The sequence below is a fragment of the Sceloporus undulatus genome, chromosome 1, assembly GCF_019175285.1.
Source record: "Sceloporus undulatus isolate JIND9_A2432 ecotype Alabama chromosome 1, SceUnd_v1.1, whole genome shotgun sequence".
Lineage (NCBI taxonomy): Eukaryota > Metazoa > Chordata > Lepidosauria > Squamata > Phrynosomatidae > Sceloporus > Sceloporus undulatus.
The window spans coordinates 160,307,353-160,322,084 of NC_056522.1; the positions used below are offsets into that span (position 1 = coordinate 160,307,353).

The 14,732-nt window shown below is 41.0% G+C and overlaps 1 protein-coding gene across 6 annotated transcripts in view; it reads left to right on the forward strand.

The window, feature by feature from the left end:
- Positions 1-14,183, forward strand: part of ATP7B (ATPase copper transporting beta) — a 35,645-nt gene extending 21,462 nt beyond the window's left edge. For 3 of the 6 annotated variants that reach the window (XM_042473649.1, XM_042473675.1, XM_042473682.1), the window contains 9 exons: positions 582-776; positions 2,391-2,576; positions 5,304-5,481; positions 6,325-6,471; positions 7,155-7,297; positions 8,912-9,115; positions 9,220-9,337; positions 10,348-10,450; positions 13,275-14,183. In XM_042473649.1, coding sequence (XP_042329583.1) covers positions 582-776; positions 2,391-2,576; positions 5,304-5,481; positions 6,325-6,471; positions 7,155-7,297; positions 8,912-9,115; positions 9,220-9,337; positions 10,348-10,450; positions 13,275-13,542 — 1,542 coding nt within the window. In that variant the 3' untranslated portion in view covers positions 13,543-14,183. The other 3 variants (XM_042473656.1, XM_042473664.1, XR_006104557.1) reach the window with 3 other exon arrangements.
- Positions 14,184-14,732: the final 549 nt, after the last annotated feature.

Here is a 14,732-nt window from a genome sequence, read left to right on the forward strand (position 1 = left end):
AGTGCTCAGACCAGTACACAATACTGATCTATTGGTGCTACAATAGCCTTAGAGACTATCATAAAGAAGAGAGAGAGCAGCTCCTTACCAGGGAAGCTCACAGTTGGGGACAAACAGGAAACAAACTGATCTTAATACAGGGAATAAGTATTGCTTTCTAACTATAAACTGGGTAATAACATACACAAAGACTGTAAGGAGCATTCTGCCTTGGATGAATGTGCTGGGAGCAGAGAAATTCCCAGGCCAGTTTCTCTTGTGTGTACTAATGGGAAAAGATAGTAAATTTTTAAGTATTGATATATTCACTGGGCTCCAAAGCTAAAGTACAGATGACAACTAAGAGTGTGTGCATGTGGTGATTTTTTTTAAGTATTGCTTAATGTATTGCTTATTGCTAATGTTTGTGTGCGTATGGGCCTTCAAGTCACCAGTTGACTTACAGTGACCCAACAAATTCGAGAGTGGCTTTTTTTTAAGACAGTGAAACTCAGAGCCAGTTTCTACCTCTAAAATATTACTGCCCCTTTAATACTACTGGATTTCTCCTGTGAGCAAACATTTTTTGTTTTCCCTTCTAGCATCACAGTAAACACATCCCAAAAGCAGAAGTTGTCCTCCGATTTGCTTTTCAGACCTCCATCACAGTGCTGTGCATTGCATGCCCTTGTTCCTTGGGTTTGGCCACCCCAACGGCTGTCATGGTGGGCACTGGAGTTGCTGCACAGAATGGTATTCTCATCAAAGGTGGGAAACCCCTGGAAATGGCCCATAAGGTTAATATTTTATTGCTAATTCGTGTCTATTGCTATTTAGCTGCAACAACAACAGTTGTTATTGTTATTATTAATCAAATCTTAAGATAGGCTTACAGTGCAATTCTCTGTATGTCTTCTTGAAAGTAAGTCTTTAGGAATTCATAGAGGCTTACTTTCATTAAAAATGTGTAGGATTGTAGTCTTACCCTTAAATTTACAAAGGATTTCTTGTCTAGGTGCTTAGAGTGTAACTTTATATTTGAAACAGTACAGCTTTCTAGGTTTCACAAAAAAATGCCTTGTCTGGGATAAAAATCAGGATAAATTTTTTATTTTATTTCATTATTATTATTGGAGGTTGCTGAAAATTGTATTTACCACTGAAGTCTCCAGGATTTTAAAAAAATATTCAAATTATCTTTCTGTTACTTCAGATGGATAACAGAATTTTATGGAATTCTGTTTTATGGAATTCCTGGAATCATCTGCAACCTTTTATTCCCACCCTCAGCTGAATTTCTCTTTATTTTTCAGAGGCATATTGGTACAAATATTCCTTCTCTTCCTTTCTCTCATTTATTTTTTAAAGAGTTATAAAGGTATAGTACTTTAGTGTTGCAGAGAAATGGCAGTTTTGGTGTTTTTGTGGGGTTTTTTTTGGAAGTGCTCTATTGCAGATCCAAGAAATTACTACAACCAGTCTTTCCAAAAGAATGGAATGAGTGGACATGAAAGTGATATTAACTGGCAAAACCCAGTTATATTGTGCAGACTACTTTAGACCAATCTTGAGGAGCCTAGAGAAAAAACTAAAAAGTTATTGACAGATTTTGTCTGGGCTAAAATAATTTACTCATAGTTCTTATACTGACTACCCTGCAGGTTTCTGTGATAAAGGGCTTTCCCATTATCTGGGCAACAGAGCTGAGAGGTATAGTCTTTCTTCCAGGTTTTTAAAAAAGTGTTAAGGATGTGATGGTTTTAAGTTTCATTTACTGGGGATCAGCATCACCAAGGACAACAGAGATCATGAAAGACAGTTGCCCAATGAGGATGACCAGTTGGGGAGAAATGTTGAAGCTTCTAGATACTTCCACATGAGAGGCTGGGGTGCCACAGGCATGGAGAGAAACAAAGAGACTGGCCAACAGATATTTTGGAACTGATGGAGAGATGGAGAGGTGCAGCCTTCCTCACTTACTGTTGGATAGCTTAGTTGTAGGCTGGGCAGAGGAGTCCAGGTTTGCAGCTTCCCATGAACACCATCCGTATCATGAGTAGAATAGGGGTATTCATCTAATTGTGGGTTTGTGTTTATTCTAACCTCAGCAGAACCGTGCCGTCCCTAGGGTTGGTGTTACCCGGTGCAGTAACTCATGGTGTGACCCCCCCCCCCAATTGACCTCCTTCCATTTCCCACCAGACAGAAGGTTGTGAGTTCAATCCTAGCCAGGGGCTACAGGTCGATTCAGCCTGGCATCCTTCTGAAGTCGTTAAAATTAGTACCCAGCTTGTTATGGGCAATTAGTGTACAGTTGCAAACTGCTTAGAGACCACTTAGTGCAATATGAAGTGGTATTTAAATGAAACTGCTATTGCTATTGTTATTGCTGCCTGATTTGTTTCTTGCAGATAAAGACAGTGATGTTTGATAAAACTGGGACTATCACCTATGGAGTTCCAAAAGTCATGCGAGTCCTCTTGCTTGGAAATGCAGGAGCCTCTCTCTCTCTGAAAAAAGTACTTGCAGTTGTTGGCACTGCAGAAGCCAGCAGCGAACATCCTCTAGGAATGGCTATCACTAAATACTGCAAAGAGGTATGCCCTTTTCATCAGCATTTCATCCCAGTCCAGAAGGAAAGTTCTGCCAAATGTAGCCAATTGTGAAACTGTCAGAGCTTATCAAAGGCCATTTGAAGCATCTTATCTCCTATCTGAACATCAAGCAGGAGAATACCCTTAATGCTTGACATGGGCAAGAAATGGAGAGGCTGAATTTTTTGCTCCCAACGCACCTTGTGGATGCTGCCTGGTGAAAGACAGTGCAGGAAAATGGTCCCTTCTGATACTACAGATAACTGAAAGATGAGAGAAATGGGAAAGTCATGAGGCAACCTTCCCTGCCCCATTACCTGGTCTTCAGACACAGATAGCTCTAGCCCAAAACTATTGCCATGCTGCTGCCTGGTAGCAGCAGCCCCTTCAAAGCTTTGGCGGGAACCATGTTTAGCACCCGGGGACCACCTGAGGATAAGCATACTCCCAGCCATGTTGTGCCTGAAGCAAGTTCTCCCAGTCCAGCCATGCTAGTTTCCCAGGCCAAGCACTGTACTACAAAGCACCAGGCTATTGGGCCTCCAGCTTGAACTCAATAAATGTTCCTCCAAGCTGAGCAAAGCCTGGAACAAGAATCAGCCTCATGATAGACAGCTGCATAGCGAAGTAGTGGGCATGATTTGTCCCGCAACTCACTTTCATTTTGCTCAGAAGAATGTTTAAAGCCCAGAGGGACTAGAATACTGAATTTCTGAAAAGTGTTGTCAGCAATTAGAAATAAATAGAATATTTTATTGCTTGAGGAGGGGGAAATGAAAAGGGGGGTTTCTCAGTGTCTGAAAACCCCATGTAGAGACTTTCTCCTCAATGCTTATTTGCAGGTCCCTGTAACCAATACTACAAAAGACTTGCTAGTATAACAAAGCGAGCAGGTGAAGGAGAGGTGTATCTACACTGCAGAATTCAAGCAGTTTGACACCACTTGAACTGCCAATTCAACTATCCACATGGCAGAATTCAAGCAGATTGCTTAGTGACAACAACTAAGGAGCCCTGGTGGCGCAGTGGTTAAATGCCTTACTGCAACATTCACTCAAACCACAAGGTTGGAGTTCAAGACCAGCAAAAGGGCCCAAGCTCGACTCAGACTTGCATTCCTTCGGCTAAAATGAGTACCCAGACTGTTGGGGGCAAACTAGCTTACTTGCTAATTAGCTTACTTGCTGTTCACTGCTATGATCTTTGGAATAGCGGTATATAAATACAACAAATTATTATTATTAAACACTTTAACAGTCATTACTCCATCCTACAGAATCCTGGGATTTGTACTTTGGTGAGATATTCAGCCTGGGCTGTCAGAGAGCTCTTGTGCCTTGTCAAACTACAAATGCCAGGATTCTGTAGGATAGTCATGACAGTTAAAGTGATGTCAAAATACTTTAATTCAGCAATTTGGATAACCCTAATTCCCCTTGGTGGGTATTTCCCAGACTTGGGCTAGGTTTGCCCATGTACAACTTGCCTGTCTAAACCAGCCACCCTTCCCTGAGGGCCTATGATCCAAGTGTGTGCACACTTCACACTTCAGTGAGCATTTCACAGAACACAATGGATCAAGGGCCTGTTACAGACAGCCAAAATAAAGCTGCTTCGAGTCACTTTGGAGGTATGGTATTTCAATGATACATGCGTCCTAAGAGTCCAAAGGCCGCACCAGAGCCACACTCCAGTCCTAAAGACTGGAGTGCAGCTTTGGTGAAGCTTCCAGACTTTTAGGACTCATGCATCATTGAAATACTATACCTCCAAAGTGACTCGAAGCAGCTTTATTTTGGCTGTCTGTAACAGGCCAAGAAAGCAATTCCTCCTTCACTGTGCAATGAGATATTGCACTGGATATGTAGTTCTTCTTCGTGGTCTCTGCGAATCATACAAATGGGTTTCACTGCGCCTGTTTCCCTCTAATAGGTCCAAGGCAGAACTACAGCCATGCTGGCTAGGGAAATATAGTCCCAAATGGTAATTTTTCCAAGCACTGCTTCAACCCAGACTCCATCATTTGTTTATCCCTCTCATCCATGGTTCAGAATGGCTAGCTGTTGCCTTAATAATAAAATGAAGCCCAAGTGGGTTGATTCTCATGAGTGTTAATTTGGTACCATCCTTACTTTTAAATCTACTGTAATCTTCCAGAAAATGGAAAAACTCATCTGGGGGTAGTGTGAGGATGAATTATGACTTCACACTATCTACATTTTCTAGAAGAACCCATTTTCCTTCAGGATAAACTTGAAGAGAAGACTGACTGTAGAAAGTGTGATGAATGATGAATATGCTTTCTTAATGGGCTCACAACTAAAGTTATCTTTATTTCAAGTCAAATTAACATTACAGACTGGTTTTTAATACAGTTCAGAATAAAGAGCCTGAAATATGCTAGGAGCTTTACAAATATCTGTTAGAAACTCATGGGGCATGGCCCCTCCCAGCCCAGAAAACCAGGGGCCTTGGAAATATTTGTTCACATGTGTCACTAGTGAGAATTTTCTACTGTCACTAGGCTTCCTCTTCAAATTCATGGTCTGGGGTGCCTTAAGGCAAGAATGAGCAAACTAAGTAGGTTGCACATTTCTTGGCCCCGTCCCAAGGAAACCCATTTAGGTCTATATTTGTAGCTGTAGACTCAGCATTTTGTTGTAGATGCACATAATATCTGCAGCACTTTTGAAGAAGCAAAGGTTTATTTAAAATCCAATTTTTTTGCAGGAGCTTGGCACAGAGATCCTAGGGTACTGCAAAGATTTTCATGCAGTTCCTGGATGTGGAATAAGCTGTAATGTCAGCAGCATTGAAATTGTGCTGGGTAAATCTGAGCAGCACTTTGGTGAGTCTGAAAGAAGTGTGATGCAGCAGAGTTTACAGCCTCTGATCTCAGACTTGAGAGGTAAGTAATACATTGAGGGGCTGCTGAATTAGTGGTTTGTGAGTCACCAGGTCCCCAATCAATGGAGCAAGCTTGTTTTCTGCTGCTCCAGTGGATTCAAACTACAGGAGAAGAGATTCCACCTCAACATTAGGAGGAACTTCCTAACAGTAATAGCTGTTCAACAGTGGAACACACTCCCTCAAGTTGTGATAGAGTCTCCTTCTTTAGAAGTTTTTAAACAGAGGCTTGATGGCCATCTGCCACATGCGGTGCATTGATTGTGAGTTCCTGTATGATGGGGTTGGACTGGATTACCCTTGTGGTCTCTTCCAACTCTGTGATTCTATTATTCTCGCCCATTTTTATTGTCATAACACCTTAAGATACTTCATGGGCTCAATTTTAAGAGTGTATAGTGTGTATTTCTTCTGAAAACAATGTATTTCATAAGAATCTTGTGATTTACATGCTCCACTAGAGAACTTTGGACACTGGTGCGTGTGTGTGCATGTGTGTATTTTACTCAGTGTGCTGTTTAGAATTTATATGCCTATGTGCTTTAGGTACTGTCAGTCTATGAAAGACTGTCTGCTTCCAGGTGCCAAAATTTTCAAAATGTCCTAAGTGTAAGTTAGCCAAAATAGGATGGGCCTTTATCACTAAAAAAACAAAACCAAAACAAAGAAACAAAAAACAGCCCTGGTATTTCACCAGAGAGCAGCAGTCATTATGCTTCTTGGGCAGTAGTGGAATATTCCCACTGCCTATTAAGCAGGTTCTGTAAAACAGCTTTCCCTGTAATTTATGGAGATTCTTAAACAATTTTAAGTTTTCATGGAACTGTATTTCTGTATCTGACAGATGCAGACATCTCTCAGACTTATTCGGTGTTGATAGGAAATCGGGAATGGATGAGACGGAATGGCTTGCTCATCTCCAGTGATGTCCATGAAGCAATGACGAGCCATGAAATGAAAGGACACACAGCTGTTTTGGTGGCTATAGATGGTACTCTAAAGATATTTAAACATATTCTGTGTCCTTTGTAGCCACTGGGAGTCCAGCTTTGTTATATGGTAGGGTGGAACAAGGGTGGGCAACTGCAGAAGGTCTTTGGGCCAGTTTTGACTCCTGGGGCACTCTGAGGTGTACACCTGACTCATTATTTTTTAAAAAATCCAAATGAATAGGCATGGCAAGTAGTTTCAGCGTGTTTTATGTTTTATTTTGCATTCTTGGAAATTGTGGGGAGTAGAGGAGTGCCAGCATCAAAAAGATTGTAAATCCACCATCTGTGGAAAATTCCAGGAATGGCAAATAGCTTTTGGGGACAGATTTTTTGGGTGTGTGTGTGTGAAGAAACCTTGTTTAGAGTGGGCCATGGCCACAGAGGCTATATGCAAGAGAACAGGCCACACTTTGGTCACTGCCATAATTGGAAGGATAAAACAGCTGGATTGCTATAGATCTTGGGTGGCCAAAGCTGCTATGGTGGTGTTCGACAGTTTTAAAGAAGTTAAAAATGTAAAAACAAGGTTGTGGAGGAATGCATATAGCATTCCCATCTGGAGCCACTTGGTTTTGAATGTTAAATAAATAAGAAGGTGCCCCAATTGACTCAGATTTAAGAGTCAGCGTATAAATGTCACGTGTCAATATAAATAAATAAATGTTTGTGCTTACTTCTTCAGGTACACTTTGTAGCATGATTGCAATAGCAGACACAGTCAAACCAGAGGCAGCTCTAGCAATGCACATATTGCAGAATATGGGAGTGGATGTAGTGCTTATTACAGGGGACAACAGAAAAACAGCCAAAGCGATTGCAACTCAGGTATGCTTTCTGATTTGATAGAGACCATGAGAGAATGATCAGCCTTTTAATTAACCATCTGAATTGGGAGGCAGATCTATGTTTAGATCAGGGGTAGGCAACCGTTTTGAGCTGGGGGCCAGGTTGCTGTCCCTCAGACAACTGGGGGGCCGAAGCCAAAAAATAAATAATTAAATAATTTTTTTACAATTTGAATAAATAAATAAACCAGGACAAATGTAGGACAACATTTTCAAGTGGTGGACCCTTTTTTAAAAAAAGTGGAGGACACACAAAAAATTTGCTGATTTTTTAAAAAATGTTAATATAAATGCATGTTTCTGAGGCATCTATAGACAATTGCCTCCCTTGCCCCTGCACGCAAGAGGCCAAAGGCCCCGGCGGCAATCGGCGGCAGGACCGGGCTGGGGCCGGTCCCAAGGCCTTGCTGGGCCGCATCCGGCCCGCGGGCCGCAGGTTGCCTACCCCTGGTTTAGATATTATTTGAAGGTTCTCACTAGGTATGCAAAAATAACTTTTATCTCAGAATTGTCTTTCCCACGGTGCGTCTTCAGCATAAGCTGAAAGTTGTGTATGGCATGCTGGCATATGCCGCGGGCACACTGTATATTAAAATACTGTACACATAAATTAAGTCTATACTTAAGTTAAATGTTTCTTTTCCAGAATTATGAGATTCTGGTAACAGAAAAAGACATTCCCATCCAACACAAAGTCCAGAGTGGATTAAGTTGAAGTGTTACACATTGATCTGTTCTAGAGTTTAGTAATATTACCTTTTGAGACTACAACTTTCCCAGCCAGCAAAGCAATAGCTGTCCTGGTGCAAAGAAGAATGCTTCCAAGCTCTGGTCTATTCTAAAATAGTCAACTGACGTGACTTTTAGTGACAAGATTTTTTGTCTGGCTGAATTTAAGAGGTTAATTTCATATAGATCTTAATTTTTTAAAGTAATGCTTTCTATGTCAAGCTTTTCATTTCTCTCTTCACTGCAAAACTTTTGAGACAAAACATTTCTAAAAGGAAGGCTATGCCTCTGGTATTTTGGATTTGTGTCCACAGCTGAAATGTAAGTTGTCTTGCTCCTCTAAGCAGGAGCTGAGGGTAAGGAATGTGCATCTGTGTTATGTGGACCTTTGGGATGAATCACTCACTCTTCAGTGTATTCTAGTCTTGGTGTCTATATGCAACCTCCAGATTTAAATATACAGTAATATAATGGGCCTGCCATATCTATGGGGTTTGGTTCCAGGACCCTGCATGGATAAAAAAAACACATGCTCCAGTGTGTTGGCATTCATGTTATTGCCATTTAATAATATGGGGTGATTGATCTGTGGCTAGTGGAATTTGTGGATCTGGAGCCCACAGATCTGGAGGGCCGACTGTATGTTACTGCCAAGTAAGAAAAGTGCTCTTCCTAAAGGCATCTGGTTGGCACCAAAGGAAACAAGATGCTGGATTAAATAGGTCTTTGGTTTGATTTAGAAGCAGGTATGTGTGCCCATCTCCAGTTTTCAAGATTTCCTTTTCTCCATTCTTCTTGGTTTCGCCACTCTTACCATTACTTTCTGTTTAATTTGTCCTAATGCAAAGTGTCCTTCTGCACTTAGGTTGGGATCAGAAAAGTATTTGCTGAGGTTCTTCCATCTCACAAAGTAGCCAAAGTCCAAGAACTCCAAACAGCAGGGAAGAGAGTTGCCATGGTTGGAGATGGGATCGATGACTCCCCAGCGTTGGCCAGGGCTGATGTTGGCATTGCTATTGGGACAGGCACAGATGTTGCCATAGAAGCAGCAGATGTTGTTCTCATTCGTGTGAGTCCATAATATATAACCCCCCCCCCCCAGAACTTTTAGAATCCAAAGATTATTACAAAAAATCATCTTGATTTCTTTGTCCCCTCCTCTTCTTTTTGTAGAATGATTTACTAGATGTGGTTGCAAGTATCCATCTTTCCAAGAGGACTGTAAAAAGAATACGGATAAATCTCATCTTGGCCTTAATATACAATCTCCTTGGCATACCGATAGCAGCAGGTGAGTAATGATTAGGATGGTTCACAAGTATTTGGCTTGAGTCTTGGGCAAGTGGGAGATTGGTTAACTGTTAAGAAACATCTCTAGTAAGAGTATGTTGCCTACAGTCAGGGCCTTTTTAGGAGCAGGCACAGGGGACTATTGCTGTTAGCCTCAAATATGGCAGCTCACACATGGAGGGGGCAACATCAACATTGTCATTGTAGCATTGTTGCCAAGTCATTTCTCTCATAAGCCGACTAACTTGACTCTGGCACCCTTTCATAATAGTCAAGGAGGCCATGGGTTGAGGCCATATATGAACATTTTTCACTGCCCCTCTAGTGTCTTAAAAAGGTACAGGTAGTAAATGACAGGACAATGACATATCAACTTGACATTCCTTGTGAATTGGCCTTTGTGAGAAGGGTGAGAGAAAGAAGGGTGGAAGTGAAAGGACTGACATTTTAGTATCTAGTTCCTTTTGCCATTTGATTTGGAATGGTATGGGCCTGTTTGGTGGTGATGGTGATGTTCGGTTGTATTCTGCCTTTTCCTCAACAAGCAGGATTCAAGATGGCATACAAAAGTTAAAACAGGTACAAATAAAAGATACATATCGGTAAAAACACACAAAAAGATATTTTTGAAATGTAATTCAACTATCTACAGTTTTTTTTTTAAAAAAAAAGTTAAAACATCAGAAGACCTTCCTGCGCATTTGGTAACCTACCTCTCCTAAGCCCTTCTATAACAGCCATAACTCAACCTTCTGGCTCTTTGTGCTATATCTGGCTTGCTTTGGAGCATGACAAATGAAAAGTCAGCTGATAAGTTTTGGGGAAAGTGCATCAGACTAATAGCTTCCTCCAATTGAAAGGGAAATTGGTAGGCGGTAAGGAAAGTATACTTGGGCTAAGAAGGGCTTCTCTCTAATACCTGAACTATTTTTTTCAGCTGCTTATAAAGATACTTACTCAAACAAATGCTCTGCATTTATTGTGTGTGTGTTGTGTGCTTTCTTATGGCAGGAGTATTTATGCCCATTGGAATTGTGTTACAACCATGGATGGGGTCAGCAGCCATGGCAGCCTCCTCAGTATCAGTATTGCTCTCTTCCCTGCAGCTCAAATTGTAAGTCTTGGTATGATTTTGGGGTACAGTAGCCAATGTGCATAATTTCAGCTAAGAGAATTTTATGCAGACTTTCCATGAAGGGAATAATACAAACTCACTGATGGGCAGAACTGGTGGCAGGCAAGGAAGTCTTGAGAATTACAATAGGTGGAGATAAGCAGTTAACACTGAGAAGAGAAACATCAATGGTGAGGCTGTAGCTTCATCTATCTTCATTTTTCCAGAATACCTCTGCCCTCAACTTAGTGTATATTGAGGATGGTGCATAGATGCATTGGGAATGATGCAGAGGATGGCCCCAAGCTGACAAAATGAATTTTAGGAGGGAGATGTTTAAGGTACAACATTTGGGCTGGGGGAAAAAAATCACATGCAGAAATATGAGAGAGGTGATCTCTGGCTTGACTGAGATACATGGGAAAGGGACCTAGAGGTCTAGGTGGATCATAAAAATAACATGAGTCAACAATGTGATGCAGCACCAAAAAAGAAAAAGGAAAAACAGTGCAGTTTAGATTGCGTTAACCAGAGTATAGTGTCCAGACCAAGGGAAATATTCTGCTTTGATCATACCTCACCTGCAGTATTGTGACTAGTTCTTGGCACTACAGTTTAAGAAGGATATTGACAAGTTGAACATATCCAGAAAAGAGTGATCAGCATCTGAAAACCAAGCCTTGCAATTAATGATTGAAAGAACTAGGTATGTTTAGTCTAGAAGAGAGAAGGCTGAGAAGTGGTATACTGTAATAGCCATCTTTAAATATTTCAAGGGATGTCACAGAAAATAGAAAGAACTTATTTTCTGGTGCTCCAGAGGATAGGACCCACACCAATGGATTCGAATTATAACAAAAACATCCTAGTGGTAAGCTATTTGATAGCAGAGTAGACTACCCATGAAGTTGATGGAGTCTCCTTCATCTGAGCTTTTCAAACAATTAGATGTTCATTTCTCATGGCTGATTTAGTGATGGATTCCTGCACTGACAGGGGGTTGGACTACATGGTTGGGATCCCTTTCAACTTTAAGATTCTGTCTGTTAGCATTGCTTAAGGAAGGATTAAGTCAATCCCAACTGTTAAAACTGAATAAGGCTCACATCCTTTCCTCACAAAGGTCAACTAGCCTTACTATTCTTGATTTCAGCAGTTGATCAAAGTCAAAAGATAAGTTTTAGTGATTGTTAAACAACCAAAACTTAAAGACAATCCACTAGAAATCAACCAGTGATCTATCTATAGTCCAAATCCACCTTCTGTCTGCCCATGATCTAGTCTGCAAGATGTGGGACTGGATCCTGCATGGTTGTACAACACCATCTAATTACTGTTTCCCTCTTCTCTCCCTTTCCGTTTTGGAAAGAGATATGCACTAACATTGAGGGAAGAAAAATGGTGGCAGTCTGAATTTAAAACAAACACACAAATTTCACTAGAGCTCCTGGTTTTCCATTCAAACATTTAATTGCTCAAAATCTAAAGCTACATGCACCCAAACCACAATATAGGTATTTTTTTTAACCTACCAGACTGTGAGAACTTTACATTTGAAACAGAATTTACCATCTTTGTTTCACTTAGAGGCATCTTTCAAATTATTTTGTTCATTATGAAGTTAAAGGCTTTCATGGCTGGCATCTATAGTTTTTAGTGAGTTTTTCAGGCTATGTGGCCTTGTTGTGGAAGAGTTTATTCCAGACATTCCTCCAGCATCTCTGGCTGGCATCCTCAGAGAATGCTGGCATGGAAGTGAGTGAAGACAAACAACCAGCCAAAGTGAAGGTATTTTTACTATATATCAAAGGAGTCACAGACAGACTAGGGAATGTGATGAGGAAACACAACCTCCAAATGATCTACAGACCAACCAAGACAATCCAGCAAATGCTGCACTCAGTGAAGGATAGGAGAGACCTTCTCATGGCTGCAGTAGTTTACCGCATACCATGCAGCTGCATACAAGTCCACATAGGGACCACCAAACATAGTGTTCAAACACGAATGGAGGAACACGAGAGACACTGCAGACTGGGTCAGCCAGAAAAATCAACAGTAGCAGAACACATTATAAACCACCCTGGGCATGAAATGCTATTTGAAAACACTGAAATTCTGGACCATCCCAACAACTACCAGGTCAGAATGCACATGGAAGCCCTTGAAATCTACAAACACCTAGACAACTTCAACAGGAAAGATGAAACCCTTCAAGTAAACAAAGTTTGACTACCAGTCCTGAAAACACCAAAATCAAGACCCAGCAAGGGCAAATGATAACTACCCAGGGTCAAGGGGGTTTCCCAGCAGATGATGGATCAGCAATTAAATAGACACCCTGAGGCCTTGCCATTCAACAACAGGTCAACACAAAGATTAACATGTAAATCACTCTCAACCAAGGGTCACACAGTATATATACCCCACTCACATCCATGCCAGCATACTCTGAAGATGCCAGCCACAGATGCTGGTGAAACATCAGGAACAAACTCTTCCGGAACACGGCCTCATAGCCCAAAAAACCCACAAAAACTATATTGTTCATTCCTTATTAGAGTTATATTAAAGAAAACAGAATGACTTCAAACATAAGTGGGTCATTAAGAGGATACATTATTTCTTTTGTTGATAGGTTTGCAGACAGTGGCAATTTTTGTATAGCCCCAGTGCTTTCTGCCACTGGGAAGGCTTATTTTAAAAGCCACAAGGCCACTACTTACCAGTGACAAGTAGTCACTGCAGTGGCCCCTGTTATTTGGAGAACAATTCTTTGAGCCTTTAACATTTTGTAATATGTATGTTTCTCTGCTTTCTGCAGCTATAAAAAGCCCGATATGGAAAGATATGAAGCACAAGCTCATGGGCGCATGAAGCCACTGACTCCTTCCCAAGTTAGTGTCCATATTGGAATGGATGACAGGAGACGAGACCATCCCAAGGCAGACTCTTGGGATGATATCAGTCAAGTCTCCCTTTGCTCGTTGTCTTCAGACAGACTGTCAAGGCACATGAGGAATTCTCTAAGGAACGAAGCAGACAATTGGTCACTGCTCACAAACAGCCAAGATGAAGATCAGTATATTTAAGGATGCCATGCTCTGCAGCTGATCTACAATGATGAGAGACAGGACTACCTTACTTTGTGGCTGTTTCTCCACAACAGACTTGGAGGTTTTATACTCAGCTTTAAGAACACATGTTCTGAGTATGTGTGTTTTGTGCGATCTGATTAAAACAGAGGAAGCTGTCTTGAAGTAATCCAAACATCTGAGCTGCTTCTTAGGTCTCTGTATAATGACATGTCGTATTCAAGGTGGAGACATCAAAGATGGCAGGCTGAACCTCAATCTGTGTACCAAATGCTTTCCAAAGATACTAATATGGATTAATTTTTAAGAGAGGAAACCTTGTGAACAGAAGGTGCTGCAGGTTTACTGAGAGAAGTCCGATGTTTGCTGGTTTGTGTTATAACAACTTGAACTGCTTATAGGCATAGGGACAAAGTGTATGTTTGAGATGACTAATCAGGATGTTTCTTCTTAATAGCACAGATAGTATAACATGAAACAGAAATGAATGGTTGCAAGGGCAAGGACCTTCTTCCTTAACTGAGAATGTGACTGTTTTAGAAATTAATTTTTTTCTACAACTATATAAAATAGGTTTAAATTGCTTAAACATGCTACTTCTGTTTTGTACAAGGGCAAATAAAGGTGCTAATACAGAACTTCTTGCTCGTTCACATGGTACCCACTGGCTATAATGCAGGAACAATTTTACCACTGTATCAAAACGTCATTGGGCAAGATTTGTTTCTTCCTTTTAATGCTAAACCATGAGTTCTTGTGTTTAACCCATGATCCGGAGACATGGAAATGTCTAATAATCTTTAGAAGGATGAGTCTGAACATTTGCAATATGGAAAGTGAAAACAGCTGCACACAGTGTGGCGGTTCAACCTCTTTATCCCACCACTTTTCTCATCGGATGTAAGATTCTGCCTAAATATCTGCTGCTACTACATGTGAGGATTGTTATCAACCTCACTGCAATCTCCAAGAGTAAAGGGTTTCCTTTATTCCCACTTCAGCCGCCAATGTAAGGACTTCTTCCTGTCCCACCTGTGTGAAGGGCAACTATGGATGGCCTTAAGATTCCTGGGTGAGATATAATATAGCATCTATCCCCATAGGACACATGACTCATTCTAATGGAATAGCTGTTTTATATTATTATGTTCTGTTTAATAAACAATAAATATATTGCGGACTGCATC